The following is a 12,241-nucleotide window of genomic DNA, read 5'->3' as shown; positions in this document are numbered from 1 at the left end:
AGAACCAGGCTGACTATAGAAAGTTCAGAGGGGAAGTGAAAAAGGAAATAAGAGGGGCAAAGAGAGAGGATGAGAATAGACTGGCAGCAAACATAAAAGGAAATCAAAAAGTCTTCTATAGGCATGTATACAGTAAACAGGTAGTAAGAGGAGGGTTAGGGCCAATTAAGGACCAAAAAGGAGATCTAATCATGGAGGCGGAGGGCATGGCCGAGGTACTTAAATGAATACTTTGCATCTGTCTTTACCAAGGAAGATGCTGCCAGAGTCTCAGTAAAGGAAGAGATAGTTGAGATACTGGATGGGCTAAAAATTGATAATGTGGAGGTACTGGAAAGGATAGCTGTACGTAAAGTAGATAAGTCACCCGGTCTGGATGGGATGCATCCTAGGTTGCTGAGGGAAGGGTAGAAATTGCAGAGGTACTGGCCATAATCTTCCAAACATCCTTAGATACGGGGGTGGTGCCAGAGGATTGGAGAATTGCAAATGTTATACTCTTGTTCAAAAAAGGGTGCAAGGATAAACCCAGCAACTACAGGCCAGTCAGTTTAATCTTGGTGGTCGGGAAGCTTTTAGAAACAAAAACCAGGACAGAATTAGCAGTCACTTGGACAAGTGTGGATTGATTAGGGAAAGCCAGCAGGGATTTGTTAAAGGAAAACAGTGATTAACTAACTTGATAGAGCTTTTTGACGAGGTAACAGAGAAGATTGATGAGGGCAATGCGGCTGATGTGGTGTATATGGACTTTTAAAAGGTGTTTGATAAAAGTGCTGCATTATAGGCTTGTCATCAAGATTGAAGCCCATGGAATAAAGGGGGCAGTAGCAGCATGGATACAAAATTGGCTAAGTAATAGGAAGCAGGGATCGGTACTAGGACCACTGCTTTTCTTGATCTCATTTAATGACTTGGACTTGGGCGTACAGGGCACACTTTCCAAATTTGCAGATGACTCAAAACTTGGAAGTGTAGTGAACAGTGAGGAGCATAGTGATAGACTTCAAGAGATATAGACAGGCTGGTGAAATAGGCGGACACGTGGCAGATGAAATTTAACCCAGAAAAATGCGAAGTGATACATTTCGGTAGGAAGAACGAGGAGAGGCAATATAAACTAAAGGGTACAATTCTAAAAGGGGTACAGGAACAGAGAGATCTGGGGGTATATGTGCACAAATTGTTGAATGTGGCAGGACAGGTTGAAAAAGCGGCTAAAAAAAGCATACAGGATCCTGGGCTTTATAAATAGAGGCATAGAGTACAAAAGCAAGGAAGTCATGATGAACCTTTATAAAACACTGGTTCAATCACAACTGGAGTATTGTGTCCAGTTCTGGGCACCGCACTTCAGGAAAGATGTGAAGGCCTTAGAGAAGGTGCAGAAGAGATTTACTAGAATGATTCCAGGGATGAGGGACTTCAGTCACGTGGATAGACTGGAGAAGCAGAGGTTGTTAGAACATAAGAACATAAGAAATTGGAGCAGGAGTAGGCCAATCGGCCCCTCGAGCCTGCTCCGCCATTCAATAAGATCATGGCTGATCTGATCCCAACCACAAATCTAAAGAACACAAGAACAGAGATGGTTGCGAGGAGATTTTATAGAGGTATTTAAAATCGTGAAGGGTGGAGACAGAATAGATAGAGAAACTGTTCCCATTGGCAGAAGGATCAAGAACCAGAGGGCATAGATTTAGGTGACTGGCAAAAGAACCAAAGGTGACATGAGGAAAAACTTTTTTATGCAGCGAGTGGCTATGATCTGGAATGCACTGGGTGAGTAGTGGTGGCAGATTCAATCATGGCTTTCAAAAGGGAACTGGATAAGTACTTGAAAGGAAAATATTTGCAGGGCTACAGGGATAGGGCGGGGGAGTGGGACTAGCTGGATTGCTCTTGCATAGAGCCAGCACTGACACGATGGACTGAATGGCCTCCTTCCGTGCAGTAACCTTTCTATGATTCTAAGACTAAAAACAGTTCAAGTTTCTTTACTCGATATTTGCTAGGGATCAGTTTTCACCTCTAGAGCTTGAAAGTCTCCCTGGTGTGTTACTGAGCAGAATTGGACAATGACTGTGTAGTGTGACCAAAGCACAGACAACTTCCTCACACTTGAACTCTACTGTTTTGGCTACACAGGTCATCATTCCAAATGTTTTATTGATTGCTGCTCTGTAGTGATGGGACATGTTGAATACAGAGTCTACTAAATCTCTTTCAACTTCACCTGTAGCTATTTCACTCATGGAATATATAGGACACCTACTTACCATTGAATCATTGAATGATTATAGCACAGAAGAAAGCCATTCGGCCCATCGAGCCCGTGCCAGCTCTTTGTAAGAGCAATCCAGTTAGTTCCATTTCTCTGCTCCTTCCCCGTAGCCTTGCAAATTTTTTCCCTTCAAGTATTTATCCAATTCCTTTTTGAAAGCCACAATTGAATCTGCTTCCACCGCCCTTTCAGGCAGTGCATTCCAGATCACAACTACTCGCTGCGTAAAAAAAGTTTTCCTCATGTCGCCTTTGGTTCTTTCGCCAATCACTTTAAATCTGTCCCTTCCGGTTCTCGACCCTTCCACCAATGGGAACAGTTTCTCTTTATTTACTTTATCTAAACCCTTCACGATTTTGAACACTTCTTTCAAAGCTCCTCTTAACCTTCTCTGCTCTAAGGAGAACAACTCCAGCTTCTCCAGTCTATCCATGTAACTGAAGTCCCTCATCCCAATAAATCTTTTCTGCACTCTCTCCACGGTCATCACATCCTTTCTAAAGTGCTCCAGTTGTGGCCGAACCAGTTTTATAAACGTTCAACATAACTACCTTGCTTTTGTACTCTATACCTCTATTTATAAAGCCCAGGATCCCGTATGCTTTTTTTAACCGCTTTCTCAACCTGTCCTGCCACCTTCAAAGATTTGTGCACACACCCCCAGGTCTGATTGTTCCTGCACCTCCTTTAGAATTGTACCATTTAGTTTATAATGTCTCTCTTCATTCTTCCTGCCAAAATGTATTACTTCGCAATTCTCTGCATTAATTCATCTGCCATGTGTCCGTCCATTCCACCAGCCTGTCTATGTCCTCTTGAAGTCTATTACTATCCTCCTCAGTGTTTACTACACTTTCAAGTTTTGTGAGATCTGCAAATTTTGAAATTGTGCCCCGTACACCCAAGTCCAAGTCATTAATATATATCAAAAAAGCAGTGGTCCCAGCACTGACCCCTGGGGAACGCCACCAGTCCACTTCCTCCAGTCCGAAAAACCAACCATTCACCAGTACTCTCTGTTTTCTGCCACTTAGCCAATTTCGTATCCATGCTGCCACCGCCCCTTTTATTCCATGAGCTTCAATTTTGCTGACAAGCCTATTATGTGGCATTTTTCAAATGCCTTTTGAAAGTCCATATACACATCAACCGCATTGCCCTCATCAACCCCCTCAATCAAGTTAGTTAAGCATGATTTGCCTTTTAACAAATCTGTGCTGGCTTTCTTTTATCAATCCACGGTTGTCTAAGTGACTATTAATTTTGTCCCAGATTATCATTTCTAAAAGCTTCCCCACCACCGAAGTTAAACTGACCAGCCTGCAGTTGCCAGGTTTATCCTTACATCTTTTTTTGAACAAGGGTGTAACGTTTGCAATTCTCCATTCCTCTGGCACCACCCTCATATCTAAGGAAGATTGGAAGATTATGGCCAGCACCTCAGCAATTTCCACCCTTACTTCCCTCAGCAACCTAGGATGCATCCCATTTGGACTTTAAGTACAGCCAACCTTTCTAGTATCTCCTCTATCAATTTTTTAGCCCATCCAGTATCTCAACTACCTCCTCTTTTACTGTGACTTTGGCAGCATCTTCTTCCTTGGTAAAGACAGATGCAAAATACTAATTTAGTACCTCAGCTATGCCCTCTGCCTCATGCATAGATCTCCTTTCTGGTTCTTAATCAGCCCCACCTCTCCTCTTACTACCTGTTTACATGCCTATAGAAGACTTTTGGATTCCTTTTTATATTAGCCACATGCAATACTTCCACTGTTCTACCCACTTACATTTTATCTAACTCATTCTGTAAGTGCTTGGCTCTTCCTCATTCACCTCCCATTTTCAGATTGGTATCACCTCCCTCCTACTATTTCTCTGCCTCTTCTCTCGTCTGACCAGTTGGCATTGAATTTCTGAATCCAAGCCATTAATGTAACTGAGAAATTGTTCCATATCCATTGGCATGAATTGGAACAATGAGCTATGGGAAACACTATTCATGCCTCACATTAGGGGAGTTCTACACAATAGTCTATCGAGCAGTTTTAAAGCATAAAAAATGGTAACAAGGGACATCTGATACCAATAAATGAGCAGTTGCCTTCAATGACATTTTAAGAGATTATGGAACAATATACAAATGGTCTGACCAGCGCACTGTAAAGGCTCATCATCATATTATGGGCCAGAAATCCCGAAATAACGGAGGAGCTCAACAGCGCTCTCGGTTTTCAGTGGCGAATTGAAGGAGCAAGTTCCCGCGTTTGCACATGCGCAGTAAAACGCAGAAACCCGGACCTTGGTCAGAGTGGTTTGCCGGTGATATGACAACTTCGAATTAAAGGGCTACTGCACGCTGCAATCAGAGAAATCATTGAAAAAGTGCAAACTTGCTTATCTGCCCAGCTGGAAAGTAACTAATTACGCCACCAAACAGGTACACTTAAAAATACCAAGTCTAAACTAAGTTTTAACAGCGCGGTAAGTCTTAATGACTGCCAAACAACTAAAATTTAATTTAAAGAAATGCGGTGTCTCATATTAGTCCTTATTTTAATAGTTTTTGGTCATTAAAATTTTTTTTTAAGATTAAAAATTAATTTAAAAAAAATATTTACAATGACATATAGAATGTAACTTTAAATGAATGAAGTCTGCTTGAGCAATGCAGCCTGAATCTGTGGGCGTGACCTCTCTTCCTGACAGATTTTGTGAGCCTGTCTTCTCTTTCACTTTTCCAGCTGCACGGCAATTCACGCTGCTCAAGGGCTGGGTTGATAGCACACATTTTTCTTTAAAGTGAAAATTCAAGCAATTCGACGCCGCAGAGCCCGCAGGAAGTATTTTCATTAATCTAATTCGCAGAAGCTGTGGTGAGCGTTGCCTCATCGCTCGGAGTGATTTCTGGCCCAATAGTTCAGTTGAATGTACTTCATCTTAAATAACAAAACCCTACTGCTTGAATTCCTCCCCCACCCACCCTACTCATCAAAAGAGTAATTAGATGTTACATATCCAAACAGCGAGATTTAACAAAATAAAATGCGTGATTCTGGTAATCTGACTACCGCAATACAGTAAGTTTCTGAACTCCACCGTATCATTTGTTTGAAGCAATTCTGTGGGACATTACATAACTTGGACTCTATTTCTGTATGAGCTGAGAGAGAACATTGTTTTCAGAACATTGTTTGAACCTACATAACTATAGCATACCACCAAATTAAACAGACCGACTGGCCAACACTGATGCCAACCGGTGTACTGGTTAGCAACCATTTTGGTCACAGTTTAAAGTGCACTGCTGAAACAAATTTCCAATAAACCTTCTAAATCAATGTCCATTTGTCAGTAACATTCTGTACATTACTAAACACATTCTTAATTCTACATTTCTATGAATAATTTAGTTCTTCAGTTAATCCATAACTTGTGGTCGTAGTAATGGAGAAGTTACTTTGTAACGTAGTACTTACATGCCTGTGTTTTTGATAATACGTCCTTGGTCCATTTTTTGTCCTATCCCATGCACAACAAAGACAATGTGGGTAGGGAGGGGAGGTTTGTCTTCTAGTGAAGATTCTTCCACATATCCTCTATGAAGTCTAGTCCCACTACTTGATGCTGTATTGACAAAAACAGACATTATTTGTGCACATGTAGCTATATGTATTGTTTCAGTACTAAGAATCTGGCCATTAAAAGCTTCAAGCAGGCACATTCTCCCACCTACAAAGCTATATGGTAGCTGTAATTTAAGTTTATAAGTGGTAAAGCTGCTCTACAAATCTCTGGATTTATACATATTTTTGAAAAGATGACATTAGAAATATAATAAAATCTCAAACATTTTTCTCTATTTTAATTCTGGAATTTCTCCTCTCACATTTTCTCAACATTGTCTACAGTACTCAGAAAATCTTCTGATTTCATTGGAAGGCTGGACAATGTGACGTGCCTTCATGAGAGCCAACAATGCATCTCCTGCATTTGAAGGTGTTGTGGCAAAATAAATTGGCTCCCATTCCTTCAGTCAATTAATGTGCCTTTGGTTGTTGTGCCAGTAAACCTTACTAAAATTATAGCAGTCATGATGGATAAGTCAGAAGTGGCTGAACTTTAAATTGGGTCTTGCTTGGTCCATGGGGATTTCATAGAATCATAGAATGGTTACGGTGCAGAAGGAGGCCATTCGGCCCATGCCAGCTCTTTGTAAGAGCAATCCAGTTAGTCCTATTCCCCCGCTGTTTTCCCGTAGCCCTGCAATTTTTTTCTCTTCAAGTATTTATTCAATTCCTTTTTGAAAGCCACGATTGAATCTGCTTCTACCACCCTTTCAGGCAGCACATTCCAGATGATAGCTAATCGCTATTTCCCATGTTGCCTTTGGTTCTTTTGCCAATCACCTTAAAACTGTGTCTTCTGGTTCTCAACCCTTGCACCAATGGGAACAGTTTCTCTTTCTAAACCCTTCACGATTCCAACAATTTATGTTTAATTATAAGAGGCCATCCAGGTCACTGAGGATCAAAACCTCTTTCTCCAAGTTATTTTTCTCCAATTTGCCAGTCCATATATCAATTCCGTCCAAGAAAATCAAACAGGTGAGCTGCTTCAATGCCTCCATCAGTGCTGCTCTGAACTGCTACTAGGCAGTATGCAACAACAGTTTGTCAATGAGCCCTGTGATAATTTTCTCTGGGTAGACCAATCTGTGGTCAGTTACTGAGAAGTGCAGGAAAGCAGGTTGGAATAATTCAGCCAAGATCAGAAAGCAATGATGAAGAAAAACCATAGGTGTGAATACAGGTACTGCAATCCACTCCCACACTGGGCTGCCTAAGATAGCAACAGCCTAGTTGAACAAGGCAGCTGGCTGTTATTTTCACAATTTACATGTGCAAAGTGATGTAGCACCCGTGGAAAAATTATTTCAGAACTACAATACAATATTGTGTTAATTTTACAGATACTGTTTGACTCTGGTTCCTAATTATCTAAGCTCTTGCTTACAATACACTTGAGAAAAACATTGACTGTGATCAGGGATTGTGAAATAGTCAGTAATTGTACAATTTCATTCTTCTCTGAAGGTCAAAATTGACTCATATGTCAACAGTTAAAAACATGTTCAACATCATTATTCCTTTAAAAATAGTTTTAGAAATGAAATTCAAGTTATATTATGTAGGCTGTGAAGTCTAATGTTCATGTGTAATTTTAGCTTATTAACCATATCTCAAGAAATTCAGAAAGACTAACATTCAGCAATTAATAAAGCAAAATGTTTTTTCACCATACTGTACCTTTGGAAAATCCCAGTTTCTGGGTAACTGTCCTGGCAATTTTGGACGTGGTTGTGTCACTGTACAGGTAAACCTCATCCACGCTGTACCAGTCCACATGGTTGCGGCTGAGCTTTAAACTATGTATAGCTGTGACCGATAAACATATTTCAAAAATTAATAAAACACAACCTTCCACAAAGGCACAAATTTGCCTGCTCTATAGAAAAGGTGACATGTAAAATAAGAGTTAATTTTGAATAGTGAAAAAGTGTTAAAAATGCATGCAATAGTGATCAGGGGGCATGCAAAATCTAGAGGCTAATTAGTAAATAAATACAGGCAAGAGGAAGCACTTCATGAACTGTTAAAAGGTTTTAGGTTTCCTGTACAATAGATTAGAATTGTGTTAGGTCAAAAAATTGCTTTACCCTTCATTAGTTCTGGGGGCAGGAGGAGTGGGAAAGAGAGAAGATAGAACAAGGACACCCTTCCCTGAAAGACTTACTGTCTGAACACAGAGCTCAGATGGTGAATGTACTCAGGTGGTAAGGCAGAGGTTACTGAAGACAACTTGTGCGATGGAAAGTGTGTTTTAGTACACATTGGAGCTAATTGTCCAATTCTGTCAAAGTTTTCATGGCAGCACAAAATCTCTAGCTGTTCATTTATTTTACAAGACCACCCATAAATGACTTCCATCCCAAGGACTGGCAACGTTAAGTGATCAATTATAAACATTTCGGCTTGAACAGTTCATGATGTGCAGCTCTCAGTTTGTAAAACATTCATGCTAATTCTTAAGGAACTTATTTTACATTTCCTAGTTCTGCAATACTATTTGCCCTTCCTACAAGATTACTGGTGGAAACATGCACTAAAAGCCAAAGAATATGTTTTAGTCTATTTGCCAGCCACAATTTCCTAGAGGTTGCAACTGAAGCACATAATAATGAATTTATAGAGCAGGTTTTCTATGGCCACAGCACACTAATTTGGTGGGGGGGGGGGGGGGGAAGGGAGAAAGAGAGGAGAAATGATTACAAGTTCAAGAACAATCCTACTCTGGGTACCATCGCAGGTTCAGGAGGAGAGGAGTGTAAATACTACTTCAAAAGCTCTTCTAACCAATAGCAAAGTTGCACAGAGTGATCTATACTATACCTTGGCAACGCTTTCTTTTGTTACATGCAGTGTCTGCACTTCCCTTATATCCTCTCCATTTGAACAGAAAGGGAAGGTAGAAGGGAGGGAGTTGGTAGAAAACTAACAAAGTAAAAAAAGTGAGCTTCATGTGTTTTGTGATCACTCCACTGATCTTCAGAATGCAACGGTCTCGAGATCAAAATACATTCTAGGCTTTCCAACTAAAAGGTTTTTACGTAGTTAAAAAATACTCTTTACACCATATTGTTGTACTTGCACTGTAATCCTGAATGATTTCTAAAGAGTTATGTGAAAATTAAACACAAATTAGATCTTATCCACAAATGTAAGGGGACAGAATTTGACATTTGCTTCATGACTTACATCTGTTTTATGCCCATACCAGGGTTGCCATATTAAGATTTTAACTCTGCAATTTCCAGGTCACCAGCAACTGTCCAGACACTGGTTTCTTGAGAAGTTGCATAACTGTTAAAGTTAGAGATCTCTGCTTTTTACAATAGACTGTAGTCAGATACTATATAATCAGCACACCAATGGCTCAAATTTAATAGCACACCTTTAGTCACCTCCATTTCAACTTCTGTAAATAGTTTCTGCTTAAAGAAAGGCATTGTATCAGCTTACAACTGTCTTGTCTACTGCAAAAATCAGAATAAGCAAATAAAAACTTATGCTGAAAGTTTTATAGAAAGTACTAATCTATTCAGTTAGAGCAGTTTATTACAGATTATCCATGGGAATCAATAGCCAATTTCTTTACTTTCATCAGCAGCCAGGTTCTTAAAGACCTATGTTATCAAGTTAGCTGATCTTTCAATATACCAAGTACAATATCTACTCACATTTAGAGATAAGAATTTGCACTTTAAAAAAAAAACAGGCTCTAGCTACTGGCTGCCAGCATTGCATGAGGTTTCTCTCCTTCCTTCTTCCCACCTCTCCCCATCATTTTGTTAGTCTCAATGAAAAAAAATATTTTTGAAGTTTTGCAAGTTTTTGAATAGAACTACATCTGACATGGTCACTGAATTGAAAACTGTCGGCGAAAATGGTTTCGAAAAAAAAACACACCCAAAAGTGTTAAGGGAGATGCTGTTGTCTCCCCTCACCCCCAACTTACCTGAAAGAGACTGTCCAACTTTAGAGCTCATCTCTTCTCAAGACTTAGGTTATTAATGTAGGATTCCTGTGCAATCAGAAGATAGGCAACGACTTCAAAAGGGACATCTCAGAAAATTTTGTAGGTGTTGGAGATTACTTACCTTGCTAAGGTGTTTCATTCTTCAAATGAAAACATTGGAGAAAAGTCACAGGAACTCTATCCCTTTAAGATATCATTCCATTAGTACATAGCACAGCTTTTTGTTTTCCTGGGCTACAACACAGTTTTCACCCAAGGCAGAAGAAAAAAAAACTGACAAGATGTTGCAACTTAGTAATCATCCTCTTCGGCACCAGTAAGGAATTCCATTTCAGAAAAAGACAGAATCAAAGAACAAGCTAGACAGAACCAATGTTTCAGTACAAAGTACTCCTCTCTATACATAAATCATTGAAAGAAAAATTGAAGGTGGTATAAGAACATAAGAAAGAGGAGCAGGAGTAGGCCATATGGCTCCTTCAGCCTGCTCCGCTACTCAATAAGATAACGGCTGATCTTCTGCCTCAATTCCACTTTCCCACCCTATCCCCATATCCCTTGATTCCCTTTAGTGTCCAAAAATCTATCGATCCTTGAATATACTCAAGGACTGAGCATCCACGGCATTCTGGGGTAGAGAATTCCAAGGATTCACAACCCTGAGTGAAGAAATTTCTTCTCATCTCAGTCCTAAATGGCCAACCCCTTATCCTGAGTCTATGACCCCTAGTTCTAGACTCTCCAGCCAGGGTAAACAGCCTCTCAGCGTCTAGCATGTCAAACCTTCTAAGAATTTTACACGTTTCAATGAGATCACCTCTCATTCTAAATTCCAGAGAACATAGGCCCATTCTACTCAATCTCTCCTCATAGGACAACCCTCACATTCCAGGAATCAATCTAGTGAACCTTCATTGCTCCCCCTGTAAGGCAAGTATATCCTTCCTTAGGTAAGGAGACCAAAACTGTACACAGTATTCCAGGTGTGGTCTCACCAGAGCCCGATATTATTGCAGCAAGACCTTTTTACTCATACTCCAACACCCTTGCAATAAAGGCCAACATACCATTTGCCTTCCTAATTGCTTGCTGTACCTTCATGTTAACTTTCTGTGATTCATGTACAAGGACACCCAAATCCCTTTGAATACCAACATTTCTTAGTCTCTCACTTTTTAAAAAAAATTCTGCTTTTCTATTCTTCCTACCTAAGTGGATAAATTCACATTTCCCCACATTATACTCCATCTGCCATCTTCTTTCCCACTCACTTAACCTGTATATATCCCTTTGCTGTCTCTTTGCACCCTTTTCACTTCTTACTTTCCCACCTAGCTTTGTATCATCAGCAAACTTGGATACATTATACTTGGTCCCCTCATCTAAGTCATTGATATACATTGTAAACAGCTGAGGCCCAACCATTGACCCTTGTGGCACCCCACTAGTTACAACCTGTCAACCTGAAAATGACTTGTTTATTCCTACTCTCTTTTCTGTCCATTAACCAATCTTCAATCCATGCTAGTATATTACCCCAAATCTTGAGTAACAACCTCGCGTGGCACCTTATTGAATGCCTTTTGAAAATCCAAATATACTACATCCACTTGGTTCCCCTTTATCTACCCTGCTAGTTACATCCTCAAAAAACTAATAGATTTGTCAAACACGATTTCCCTTTCACAAAACCGTGTTGACCCTACCTAATCATATTATGATTTTCTAAGTGCCCTGTTACTACGTCCTTAATAATAGATTCTAGCATTTTCCCTACTACTGATGGTAGGAACGGTTTAAAAAAATGTGGAGCAGTCTTGAAGCGGTTACTGTGGTGATAGAGGTGTAGAAGATAGTAAACAGCATGGAAAAAAATTAATCTGCAACAGAAGTTTAAATTAAACCATGACAGTAAGATAAGGTGGACAGATGCAAACTAGCTAAAGGCTAATTTAGAACTGTTAGGAAATTCCACTTCACACAAGGAATGAACCTGTGGAATAAATACCAGGTAGGTGAGGGGAAGCAAAAATCCTGGAATCACCCAACAGTTGAATGCTGTGATGGGGAACTGTAGGTTCTTGCTGGATGAATGAGCCAAGGTGGGTCATGATGACTATTCTCATCGATCTTATCAATAGCTTGAAAAAACTAGACTGCATAACCTGTGACCTAAGTTGTAGGTAGTTGTGTAGGTCCTATTCATCTCATGGATACCTTTCATATCCAATTGATTGTAATGCATTATCGCACATTTGTAACCATTTCAGGTTTCCTAACGCTTTGTTTTGCCCCCCCCCACCCCCTCCCGCTAATTAAACAGCTTTGAGGGAGGCTGACTGATGTAACGTTGGTAAA

General features: G+C 40.1%; 1 protein-coding gene across 2 annotated transcripts in view; it reads right to left on the bottom strand.

Moving 5' to 3' along the window:
- ddhd1b (DDHD domain containing 1b) overlaps positions 1–12,241 on the bottom strand; it is a 96,579-nt gene that overhangs the window by 44,734 nt on the left and 39,604 nt on the right. For both annotated transcript variants that reach the window (XM_067991603.1, XM_067991602.1), the window contains exons 3-5: positions 8,737–8,838; positions 7,594–7,722; positions 5,764–5,911 (exon numbers count right to left, since the gene is read on the bottom strand). In XM_067991603.1, the coding sequence (XP_067847704.1) occupies positions 5,764–5,911; positions 7,594–7,722; positions 8,737–8,838 (379 nt within the window). The remainder of the gene's footprint in view (positions 1–5,763; positions 5,912–7,593; positions 7,723–8,736; positions 8,839–12,241) is intronic.

This window comes from Heptranchias perlo, chromosome 10 (assembly GCF_035084215.1).
Source record: "Heptranchias perlo isolate sHepPer1 chromosome 10, sHepPer1.hap1, whole genome shotgun sequence".
NCBI lineage: Eukaryota > Metazoa > Chordata > Chondrichthyes > Hexanchiformes > Hexanchidae > Heptranchias > Heptranchias perlo.
The sequence above is the reverse complement of the archived record's forward strand: the minus strand, read 5'-3'. Positions and strand labels throughout refer to the sequence as shown.